At 48.0% G+C, this 12450-nt stretch overlaps 1 protein-coding gene across 1 annotated transcript in view; it reads right to left on the bottom strand.

Annotated features, from left to right (window-relative positions):
• Positions 1-12450, bottom strand: part of COL27A1 (collagen type XXVII alpha 1 chain) — a 242848-nt gene that overhangs the window by 52292 nt on the left and 178106 nt on the right. Inside the window, exons 35-37 of the mRNA XM_083424399.1 lie at positions 9287-9340; positions 7703-7756; positions 4110-4217 (exon numbers count right to left, since the gene is read on the bottom strand). Of these exons, the coding sequence (XP_083280525.1) occupies positions 4110-4217; positions 7703-7756; positions 9287-9340 (216 nt within the window). The remainder of the gene's footprint in view (positions 1-4109; positions 4218-7702; positions 7757-9286; positions 9341-12450) is intronic.

Genomic DNA, 12450 nt, shown 5'->3' with positions numbered 1-12450 from the left:
AGCCCTCTTCGTGAAGAACCTTCCATACGGACAGTTACTGACTGACCTTTAGATTTTCAGAGCAGGAAGGAGTACACTGAATCTGAAAAGGGATATTGTAAAGCTAGGGAAGGCACATGGGCAACCAAAACAAGAAGACTTGGAGCATATCCCCTGTGTCAGAAAGCTTGCGCTTTTATAGCTTAGGAGGAAAGGGGTTAATTATGCATGGTTCAGGAAAAATGGGTAGTCCTCCTCCCTCTTGGGACCGGGCCCCGAGTGCTGTGAGTATTTGCAGGGACCGGGCCCCGAGTGCTGTGAGTATTTGCAGGGACCGGGCCCCGAGTGCTGTGAGTATTTGCAGGGACCGGGCCCCGAGTGCTGTGAGTATTTGCAGGGACCGGGCCCCGAGTGCTGTGAGTATTTGCAGGGACCGGGCCCCGAGTGCTGTGAGTATTTGCAGGGACCGGGCCCCGAGTGCTGTGAGTATTTGCAGGGACCGGGCCCCGCGTGCTGTGAGTATTTGCAGGGACCGAGCCCCGCGTGCTGTGAGTATTTGCAGGGACCGGGCCCCGCGTGCTGTGAGTATTTGCAGGGACCGGGCCCCGAGTGCTGTGAGTATTTGCAGGGACCGGGCCCCGAGTGCTGTGAGTATTTGCAGGGACCGGGCCCCGAGTGCTGTGAGTATTTGCAGGGACCGGGCCCCGCGTGCTGTGAGTATTTGCAGGGACCGAGCCCCGCGTGCTGTGAGTATTTGCAGGGACCGGGCCCCGCGTGCTGTGAGTATTTGCAGGGACCGGGCCCCGAGTGCTGTGAGTATTTGCAGGGACCGGGCCCCGTGTGCTGTGAGTATTTGCAGGAACTGGGCCCCGCTTGCTGTGAGTATTTGCAGGGACTCTCTCCACACAGCCCTCTCCGATGTACAGCGGGGCTAGTTCTCCTCTCTTCCTCCAAAAGTCCACCATCTCCTTTGTCTTGGTGATATTAAGGCGCAAGTTGTTCCCTAGGCACCATGTAGGTATTTTTTGGACCTCCCCTCTATACGCTGATTCGTCTCCACCTGTTATTAAACCCATTATGGTGGTGTCATCTGCAAACTTAATAACTGCAGTAGACCGGTATGTATGCAGTATGTATACAATGAATACAGGTAGGGACTTAGCACACATCCCTGTGGTGTGCCAGTGCTGACTTTTAAGGAATTAGGTATATATGATTGTGGCAATGATAGTATGGTACAATATGTCGGATGAGATCATGCCTGTTAACAGAAGAACTAGCACAAGTGGTGGAATGCCTGTCATTTAAAGCTGCTGTTTTTGAAAGACACAGAAGTAATCTGAAGAGGAAGAGCTGAGCTCCCTGATCAGTAAAAACAAAACAGGAACTTTCTTGTTTTTCCTAAGAAGACTGTTTCACTACCGAGGAGCTTTGCAATTTCTTTCCTGGAACTGCAAGACGTCTGTTCTTTCAACATTCAGACCCTGCAGAAAGGGCAGCCTATTATGAAAAGCCACAGTGCTCGGCAACAGACAGCAATTGAAAATCCATCAGCCGGGCTTCTGCCAGTTGGCCCAGCTCCTTCTGTGGCTTCTGGCTCATCGGTTGTACGATGAAGGAGGAAAGCGAAATGCTTGGTCCCTCGCAGAAGAGGTAGAGGATGTTTCACAGAGCAACAGCTACTGGATGGCATGGGTTGCAATTAGCTCCTGGCTCACCCGCTAACGGCTGGAAAGGTGCATATAATGGAATCTTTGGTTCACGTTAACCGCAGGGGGATGACTGAATGGGCAGCAGCGATTTTGACAGTGTGCTATATGCCTGCAGTTAGGATGCAGAAGGAAGAACTTTTGAACGGGAGTGTGTGTGGAATGGACTCGGTCCCCACATTTCCCCCTGGTGAGCACTAAAGAAGGGCAAATCTGATGACTTTGGTTTTTGTCACATTTTTGCTGGCTTCCAGTCTTAAAAGTTCAGCTCACATATCCACACCAGTTTGTGATTTTTTTAAAAAAAGTACTCATGAAAATTCACCAGCATTTTACTGCAAATTTCTGCTAGTGTACACATTTGTGTATGCCATTTTCCATAATGCAATGCATTTATTTGTTTTATTTGCACTAATATGTATATACATTTTATGTGCACTTTACTTTAGTATATGAATTTGTGTGTGCTTTGTGTGGCTGGAGCATTGCCTTGCAAAATTCAGAGGGCAAATTTAAAAGGATAGCTGTGCTTTGTTTTGTTTTGGAAAGTGCAAATTAGGTCAGTTTGAATCAAATTCTACAGATGTAAAGCCTGTGAGTTGCGGCCAACTACATTCTACTCAGAGGATACCCGTTGTATTTAATAAACCTATGTTTGTCATGTCCCTCAATTCCAATGGTTCCACTCTGAGTGGAACTAATGATCAGCACATGTGTCAAATCCCAATTCTCTCTTCCTTTTTCTCTCTCCTGTGCTTTAGCTGGGCTCACTCCTGCAATCTCTTCTCTGCCCTCTCCTTGGACTGACCAAATGTTTTGTTAGGCACTTTCGGTCAAAGAGAACTTCAGGGGCCACAAAGCGAGCTCAGGACAAGAGAGGGAGTTGTAGTTCTGCCACATGGTAACACAAGAAGGTGCCTTATACTGAGTCAGACGTGGAAACATGCCTTCCCTTTGGGGTATCTGGTTGGACACTGGGCGAAAGGGATGCTGGACTAGATGAGGCCAATCTCACACTCCTAACATAAAGAAAGCAACCTCCAGATGTCTTCAGAGGAAGCAAACAAATAGGATTCTGCTACACGATAGTTGCCCTGCCCCCAAACAGTACTTTATTAAAAGTGCAGAACTTGACAAAGATAGAAACGGAGGAGCAGATAAAGGTTATGGGATGGATTAAGAAAAGGGGAGGCAGGCCTGCAGGTGGCATGAAGCAGTTGAGCTAGCAAACTTTTGTAAGACTGAAAATGTAGTTATTTCACAACTTGTCTGAGCCAGTGTTTAGCCTGTGTGTGTGTGTGTGTTTTAAAATCAGACTATATAAAAATATGTACTAAAATTTGAGATGGCACCATAACACTGCAATAAAGAATAACAGAGGGAAGTGATTACAAGCTGGCAACAATATATTGGTTCCATCATGCACTTTGGTGTGCTTTGACAGAGGGCAGACACAGAATCTGGTCTAGCTTCTTTACTGGTGCTGCATAGCTCAACACTGCTTGTGTGAGTGTAGTTGTTTTTAAAACTCATTGGTTATATTGGTTCTTGTAAAATGGGTGAGAAGTTTGGGTTTTCTTTTTTTGCAGAGTCTAAAAGACAGGAGCGGCCCCTGCTGCAAGATGGCTAACCGTATTCTTGGTATCAGTAGTGGGTGACTGGGAGCGCTTCCTGCTCACCAGATTAAGATACCATAAAGCTACAGTCAGAGTTATGGGCGTACTCCGTGCCACATAAATAACAACTTTGAATAAGTAAAAAGAAAATCCTGCAGGTGTGTGCAACTGATGCAAATATGCAGGTGATGACCATTTTGGGTGTGTGCAACTGATGCACAATTGCCAATGCACAGGTCCTTTTGGACCCAGAAGAAGGCGTAATGGGGTTGTAAAGGGGGTGGGGCAGGGTATGGTGGGGTGGGGTTTACTTAGATGTGCTCTGCCAACACATGCAGGGACCAGCAATGGAACCTCCATGAGAAATGGTCGCTGTCTGTAATACAAATTCTGCCCCATCCTCCAGAGTTCCATTTTGTAACCCGTGCAAATTAAAAGCAATTCCCATTTGACAGTTTTACATAGTTATGGGAACTTCGCAATCTGGTGGAGGAGTTTGGATGAGCAGAATTACGCCAAGCATCTCAAGTGGGGCAGAAGGGAGCCTGAAGGGTTACCTTTGTGTCCCACAGCCCCCCACCCTGGTACATAAGAAAATATCAAATTGCTTTAGGAACCTTGGTAGGTATGTGAAATCACCAAAATGGAAACTCCGTTAAGACCCATATTGTAAGAATAGAAAGGGTACAAACAACACCCAAACCCTGAAAAAGAAGCAAAAGAAGGAAAAAAGGAAAGATGCCAGCATGGTTAAACAGCAAAGTAAAATTATTCGAAGAAAAAGCAAGTGATTTTGCAAACTCACTCGAACGCCTGTGGGCCCAGGGTATCCAGGAGGTCCTTCTTTTCCTTTGATGCCTTCCTGCCCTTTGTCTCCTGTTCCTCCTTCTAGGCCTGGTTCTCCTTTGTCTCCCTGGAAGAGTGACATGGGTAAGTTGCTTTTCTGTTTTTCCTCACAGGTTGCGTTGAGTTTCACCAGCAAGGAAAAAGAATGCGACAGAAATCCGTTATAGTTCAATGCAGAGACTTCCCCCCCTTGTCCCCCCCCCACCACTTGTAGCCCAGTCAGTGCAAGGAACAGGGCTATGGATGCAGTGCTGGATATAACATTTAATCAAGCCCTGCCACTGCTGATCAGGAGTTAGGACTACTGTTTGATTTATGGCATTCACAAGCCACGATAATGGCCACTGGCTTTCAAAGGGGAGTAAACAAATTATTGGCCCTATGGGCTATGACAGTTAAAATGAAACCTCCAGGTCCAGAGGTAGTAGACCTTTGACCATTAGGTCCGGTCGCAGATGACTCTGGGGTTGTGGCGCTCCTCTCGCTTTATTGGCTGAGGGAGCTGGCGTACAGCTTCCGGGTCATGTGGCCAGCATGACTAAGCCGCTTCTGGTGAACCAGAGAAGCATGGAAACACCATTTACCTTCCCGCTGGAGTGGTACCTATTTATCTACTTGCACTTTGACGTGCTTTCGAACTGCTAGGTGGGCAGGAGCAGGGACCGAGCAACGGGAGCTCACCCCTTCACGGGGATTCGAACCACCAACCTTCTGATCGGCAAGTCCTAGGCTCTGTGGTTTAACCCACAGCACCACCCGCGTCCCGTGTACCTCTGAATATCAGTTGCTAAATGCTGCATGGAGGAGAAAACAGCAAGCAAAGGCTGTTGCCCTGTCTTCATGCTCTGCTAGGTTTCTTCTTGGAAGTACATGACTACATTCTGTTGGAAACAGGATGCATGCTCTTATGCCCCCTATTAAAAGCGTGTTACAGTAAGGGAAGGGCTGGACTTAGCACTGAGAAACCCAAGTTTGGATCCCACCTAGGCCACACATACACCAGGAAGATTTTAGGCAAGCTGCAGGCTCTTCTGTGCTTCATCTGTGCAATGGGCTTACATCCCTCTCAGGGATTTACAGTGGCAATTATTGCTCTATGCAGTCTACAAGTACTTCATTGTTTACACACACTTGTTATTGCTAATAAACCACAGCACCAGATCCCAGCACTCCTTTGAGAACATGGTCTGCCAGCTCTATGTCCAATTCACATTTGACTGTTACAAATTTATAAAGCAGAGGGGGAAGTGAATGAAGATACCAGCAGGGAAATTTCATTCATGCTGCATCTTTCTTCATCGGCCAAGAGAAGGATGCAGTTCCAGCCAGACTTGAATGGCAGGGATAGGGAGTCTTTTTCAGAAAAAGGGCCGCATTCCATTCCAGGCAACCATCCAGGGGCCACATGCCAGTGGTGGGGAGGGCCAGAGGCAAAAGTGGGTGGGGCCATCCATGTAAATTTTAGTAGGCTAGTTTATACACATGCTCACACACCCTTCTCTATCCCCCCATTCAGAAAATGGATGGCAGAAAAAGGACATTCCTCCATCACAAGCTTTTTAGTTTTTTTGTGCTACTTGCTCAGGAATGAAGACCTAATACTGCACAATCGGCATGAACACTCAGCCAGAAGGTGGTTATGGAGGGCTGGAACAATCCTTTCCTTTTCTACCAGCCAGTTTGGTAGAAGTCAATCATTTTTATGAGCCTGCTAAATGGCTAGTAAAGTAAAGGTAAAGGGAACCCTGACCATTAGGTCCAGTCGTGGCCGACTCTGGGGTTGCGGCACTCATCTCGCTTTACTGGCCGAGGGAGCCGGGGTACAGCTTCCGGGTCATGTGGTCAGCATGACTAAGCCGCTTCTGGTGAACCAGAGCAGCGCACGGAAATGCCATTTACCTTCTCGCCGGAGCGGTACCTATTTATCTACTTGCACTTTGATGTGCTTTTGAACTGCTAGGTTGGCAAGAGCAGGGACCAAACAACAGGAGCTCACCCTGTCGCGGGGATTCGAACTGCCAACCTTCTGATCGGCAAGTCCTAGGCTCTGTGGTTTAACCCACAGCGCCAACCCCGTCTGACTAGTAGCTTGCTTTTCTTGCTTCAGGGTGTGGCATCCCCATTCTCTGTGGCCAGTATGGAAATGCAGGCTACTAGCCTTTTAGCAGGCTAATATATTGGGGGGGGGGCTAGCTAGTAACCTTTGTGGGCTTCTTTACAAGACTGATCTAATGGGCCCATTTGAAAGAGGCAGCGGCCAAGTTGTCATCTCACAACATTCATGCAAAACTTTCATCCTAGGGTCCCAGAGCAAATTTATATCAAATTACCTATTGACATTTGCTCTGATTCAGCGCTACACAGTGGGTTTTCCTGGGAGAAAGTGGTGGGGCACATGGAAGCATGGATGAGCCCTAGGTCTGTCTCCATACAGTTGGGGGGTTTTTTTAGTCCTACCGTTTCCCCTGATAAAACTCACTGTTCACAGCTGAATCAGGACAAACAGCTATCCACAGAAAACCTGACTGCCATTTGTTCTGATTTAGTGATAAACGGCTAGTTTTGGGGGACAGAGTGGTGGGAAGACAGAAAAAGGACCCTGTTCAGAAACAGACTTGTGGATCTGTGCCTGGAAAGTGCAGCGCAAAAGGAAGTCTGGATGAGCCCGAAGCGACAGAATGGATAAGCTCCCTGAAAGTAGCAAACCCACACAGCAGGGAATGAATTTCGGGGACGAATCCAGCAAATTCACTGAGCAAGCAGACCTACTTTCGCATGTGCACTGGAACTACCTCTCCCTCTTTTCCCCCCCGTGCACCCCACATACTCTTCCTAATCTCCTCCAGAAGATTGAGGGAAACCCCAGAGCAGATTTGGGGGAGGTGCTGGGGGGGGGGCGTGGAGGAGGAAGAGAGAGAAGGCAAGCTCTGCAACATGAACAGGAATCGTTTCACTCAGGAAATAACTTTGGTGGATACAACCCTCTGTCTCCATGAGACACTAATTTTCTACTTGCAGGGAGTATTTACAAATGATTTCATCCATTTGCTGCACGCAGTGGATCCGTTCTCTTACCCACCCCACTTCACTCTGCCACATGCAAAGAAAGCCAGACTTTGGTCAAAAGCCTGAGCAGCAAAAAGCAGCCAGATCATTTAGCTGAGGGCAGGAAAGGAACCATTCAATAAGCCTGCAGGGGGGCGGAGACACAGCAAGAGGTTAAAATAAGGGATTATCTTGTAAGAAGAGATTGTCTGGCTCAGACGTTCATGAGAGATGGCAGCAGCGAAGACCAGCAAATCATATTGCTGGATTGACACAATAAGCTGCTGGAGATTTTTTCAGCAGAGTTTTCCAGGAATGGAAGTACTTGAGCTCATACAGTTATGGAGTCCAGTGGGGAAATAACAAAAAGGAAAGGATATACATTCCTGAGGCTTCAACTGTGTAAGGCGGGAGGGATTTCAGGCTCATTCAAGAGAAAGGAGATTTGGGTAAATCAAGATTCAGCCAAACAGGGCCTTTCTTGGGGAAAAATCACAAAATTGTTACCTTTAGCCCATCTGGCCCTAGAGGGCCACTGTCACCTTCAAGGCCCAGATCGCCCTACGAAAGAAACATAGGAAAGTTGTCAGCACTTACAACCATCACAGATCATCACCAGGCTAGCTTACGGGGTGCTGAGCCCAAACCACTCTGTCCTTGAGCACCTGTCTGGCACATTGTATACCATCCACCACCTTATTTTGCTTGAAGCAGTCACCTCCCTCTCCCTAATTGTAGGCACAGTCCCGAGTGAAACCTGACCACCAGCTCATTTTAGGGCTTACCCACACACACCTTTGCTTCACTCTTTCCAGGTACAGGTCCACGTCTGAGTGTTCTTTTTTTCACACCCTGGAGCTTTCCCTGTGAAAACCCGCTCTTTAGTGCTCAAACTTCAATTCGGGTTTCCCACAGTGTGCTGTAAAGGGTGGGGTTTTGCAAGGGAAACTCCAGAGCAGAGAAAAATGAAAAAAAAAAGGTGCTTGGGCATGGAGCTTTAAACCCAGACTATGTCTGGAAGGCGTGGAGGAAAGGTGAGCATGGATAGGCCTTTAATCTCCATCTTGGTAAAGGTTGTGACTCAGTGGTAGAACAAAAACATTTGCAAGCAGAAAGTCTAAGGTTCAAACCCTGGTATCTCCAGGTGGGGCTGGGAATGTCCCCTCTGAAACCCATGAAAGTCAATAAAGGTAAAGGTAAAGGTACCCCTGCCCGTACGGGCCAGTCTTGACAGACTCTAGGGTTGTGCGCCCATCTCACTCAAGAGGCCGGGGGCCAGCGCTGTCTGGAGACACTTCCGGGTCACGTGGCCAGCGTGACATCACTGCTCTGGTGAGCCAGAGCCGCACACGGAAACGCCGTTTACCTTCCCGCTAGTAAGCGGTCCCTATTTATCTACTTGCACCCAAGAGTGCTTTTGAACTGCTAGGTTGACAGGCGCTGGGACCGAGCAACGGGAGTGCACCCCGCCGCGGGGATTCGAACCGCCGACCTTTCGATCGGCAAGCCCTAGGCGCTGAGGCTTTTACCCACAGCGCCACCCGCGTCCCTGTTATGAAAGTCAATACCAGTCGATAAAGACTGGTCTCAAAACCCAACAACTGCCCTGTGACAGAGCAATCTGGAGCAAAAGGTGGCAGTAACAGACTCTTGGCATCTTGATTTGCCTTTGCTAGAACTTGATCCTCAAACGTACCTGCCCATGAACCCCTTCATCTGGCGCCTCCAGACACAATTCTACTTTCTATAGCTGCAGCTGTGCCCATTTGGACCATGACCCTGTCTGGGCATCCAGCAGCTAAGAGCAGACCCCTGCTCAAGGTAACACGCCGAGTCCATCAAGCTCAGCATTGTCAACATGGACTGGTAACAGCTCAAGACATGTTTTGAGCTCACCAAGGGAATAATATTATCACCTAAGCAGATTGCAAAGTGCAAACAGGTAGATACAGGTGTAGAAGAACCTTTGGGAAACCTGGTCTCCAAACTACTCAGGGCTGCAAAATGGGAGGGCAATTCAGCCCAGCACTATGGTCCATATTTTGTTTGAACTGCAAGTAGCCCCTTCATAGAAATGGTACTTCTACTTACCCTTTGGCCAATGAGGCCTTGTTCTCCTGGAATCCCAAGAGGTCCAAGATCACCCTAAAGGGGCAAAGAGGGAAGGACGGGGAGGCAAATTTTGAAGACAGCTTATTATTACATTAGAAAACTGCATAAAGCAAGGCTGCAAGGTTCTCAGGGCTTCAGAGCTTTAAGCCTGAGGGAGCAGAGTCCAGAAAACAAGGGGTGGAGCCTGGTGACCTGGGTGAGGGCAGAGCTTGGGTATGCCTGATGACTCAAAAGCTGGAGTCTGAGGGGTGCTGGAGGAGCAAAAACTGATAAGATAGCCTCAGCCCTTGACCCCAAGAAAGCTAAAATCTTGAATAATTCACATGCAACCCTGACACTTGATGACACTAGTGTGAAGAAAGCAAACCAGGAGAAGTTATTTGATCTCTCAGAATACAAGAACTGAAGTCAAATGCAAGAAAACAATGTATTTATTCATTTACTCACTACATTTAGACCCCAGCCTTTCCTCTATGGAGCTCAAGGTAGTGTACATGGTTCTGCCCTGTCCCCCTGACCCATTTTATGCTCACAACTCTGTGAGACAGGTTAGGCTAACACAGAGGGAGTGACTGGCTTGCTCAAGGTCCCCCAGAGGGCTTTATGGGCTCCTTGGTCCTAATCTGACATGGAGAAAGAGGGGGTGTAATACTTCACACAATGCATAATGCAGTTGCAGAGGTTGCTGCCACATGTGGGGTCATGATGCTCACTGGCCTCAAAGGCTTTTTAAATACACAATTTTTCAGTGAAGGGATATTCTCCAAGGGCCCCTGCAGAAAACCTATGGACTGACCACTCATTCTGATTTGTTTGCACAAGGGCCGAACAGAGGTTGGATCCTGGGCCCCTCATTAGTGCAAAGCCCCTGCTTACCTTCGGGACATAGACTGGGTTGGGCACAGAGTGATCTGGCCCCAATTGGAACCCAGACTGGAAAGAGACTACCTTACACAACTGCAGTGAACAGACATCTTCCCATAACCATTTGTTCCTCACATACCTTTCAACCATTTTCTAAACTACAAAAAGTCCCGTGTTGTTTTTTTTAAGTGGATTTGTTTTGCTGTAGCCCAAGGAATCAAAGACAAGCAGTAGCACAAATAATCACACACTTGTGACCATCATGCCAGTATTCTTTTAACCGAACTGCGCAGAGAGTTCCTTCCAGCGGATACGGCTGTCCATTTCCCCTTTTCCTGCTCACAACAGGACCTTGCTCCCTGATAGGCCAGCCGATGGGAAAGGCTGCAGATCAAGAAACATAAATGGGAGCTTTTGTTCCAGGGAAAGGTTAAGAAGGTTGCCAAGTGGCAGGCAGAGACCGCAGAGCTGAAATCTTAGACAGACCCTGGGGGGAGCAGAGGGGGAGAGGTCCAAAGACACAGTAGCTCTGCTGCTGCCTTTAGAAGGTTTGCCAAGGCAAACATAGCCATGGGGTGAGAAGGGGGGACACAAGCAATAAAGGAAACTGCACTAAAAGCAAAGCAAGTTATCCACCATATATGTGATACAACTTCTTCAGCAACAAGGGCAAAAACCTTAATCAGCTGACAAGAAATAAAAAGGGGGGGCTGTTCTTCTTCTAAGAGCCCAGATTGGGGGGGGGGGAGATAATTCAAACTGCTAACATCTGTGGTATGGTGAAAGCCATTCATTTGGCATCCTGTGGCAGAAGGACAGAAGATAGTCCTTCTTCACCCAGCGCATAATCAAACTATGGCACTTCCTCCCCCAGGAAGCAGTGATGGACACCAGCCCAGATGCCTTTAGAAGAGGATTGGACAAGTTCATGGAGAGCAGGCTATAAATGGAATTGTAATTCTTAACTTATTATGATATAGTATACCCAGCTCTACCTCTCTTTCAAATCAGAACCAGTGAAGGCGGTGAAGGTCCTGTGTGAGTGCCTGGAGGCAGTTGGAGGTTGGATGGTGGCTAAGAGATTGAGGCTGAATCCTGACAAGACAGAAGCACTGTTTTGGGAGGACAGGGGGCAGGCAGGTGTGGAGGACTCCTTGGTCCTGAATGGGGTAACCGTACCCCTGAAGGACCAGGTGCACAGCCTGGGAGTCATTTTGATTCACAGCTGTCCATGGAGGCGCAGGTCAATTCTGTGTCCAGGGCAGTTGTCTACCAGCTCTATCTGGTACGCAGGCTGAGACCCTACCTGCCCATGCACTGACTTGCCAGAGTGGTGCATGTCCTGCTTATCTCCCGCTTGGACTACTGCAATGTGCTCTACGTGGGGCTACCTTTGAAGGTGACCTAGAAACTACAATTAATCCAGAATGCAGCAGCTAGACTGGTGACTGGGAATGGCCGCCAAGACCACATAACACTGGTCTTGAAAGACCTACATTGGCTCCCAGTACGCTTCCGAGAACAATTCAAAGTGTTGCTGCTGACCTTTAAAGCCCTAAACGGCCTCAATCCAGTATATCTGAAGGAGCATCTCCACCCCCACCATTCAGCCAGGACACTTAGGTCCAGCGCTGAGGGCCTTCTGGCAGTTCCCTCACTGTGAGAAGCCAAGTTACAGGGAACCAGGCAGAGGGCCTTCTTGGTAGTGGCACCCACCCTGTGGAACACTGTCCCACCAGATGTCAAAGAGAACAACTACCAGACTTTTAGAAGACATCTGAAGGCAGCCCTGTTTAGGGAAGCTTTTAATGTTTGATGCATTACTGTATTTTAATAATTTTTTGAAAGCCACCCAGAGTGGCTGGGGAACCCAACCCTATGGGTGGGCTACAAATAATAAATATATCATCATCATCATCATCATCATTATTATTCTTTTTATTGTATGTTGTTCATACAGCAGCACAGCAACAACAACAACAGTAACAGACTTCCTTAACCTTTTAAACCACAAATGTTCTGTGTTGGGCGAGGGCCATAGTGCAAAAGCACCCCTTCAGACAGCAAGAATGTGGTAGTGCTGGGAAACCAGCACAGAACAAATAAAGCAGAATAAATCCACCACTAATGTCTTCTTACTGTGTCAAGAACATGTAGAATATACCTGCAACAAAACACCAGTCTGGAGAGGCCCTTAGTTTGGACCAACCCAGACTGGGAACCAGACATTTGCCATGTCCACCTTGCTGCCTACAACTGGCCTACCCCCACCTTTGCCT

Source organism: Podarcis tiliguerta (genome assembly GCF_965153285.1).
Source record: "Podarcis tiliguerta genome assembly, chromosome: Z".
In the NCBI taxonomy this organism is placed as follows: domain Eukaryota; kingdom Metazoa; phylum Chordata; class Lepidosauria; order Squamata; family Lacertidae; genus Podarcis; species Podarcis tiliguerta.
The sequence above is the reverse complement of the archived record's forward strand: the minus strand, read 5'-3'. Positions and strand labels throughout refer to the sequence as shown.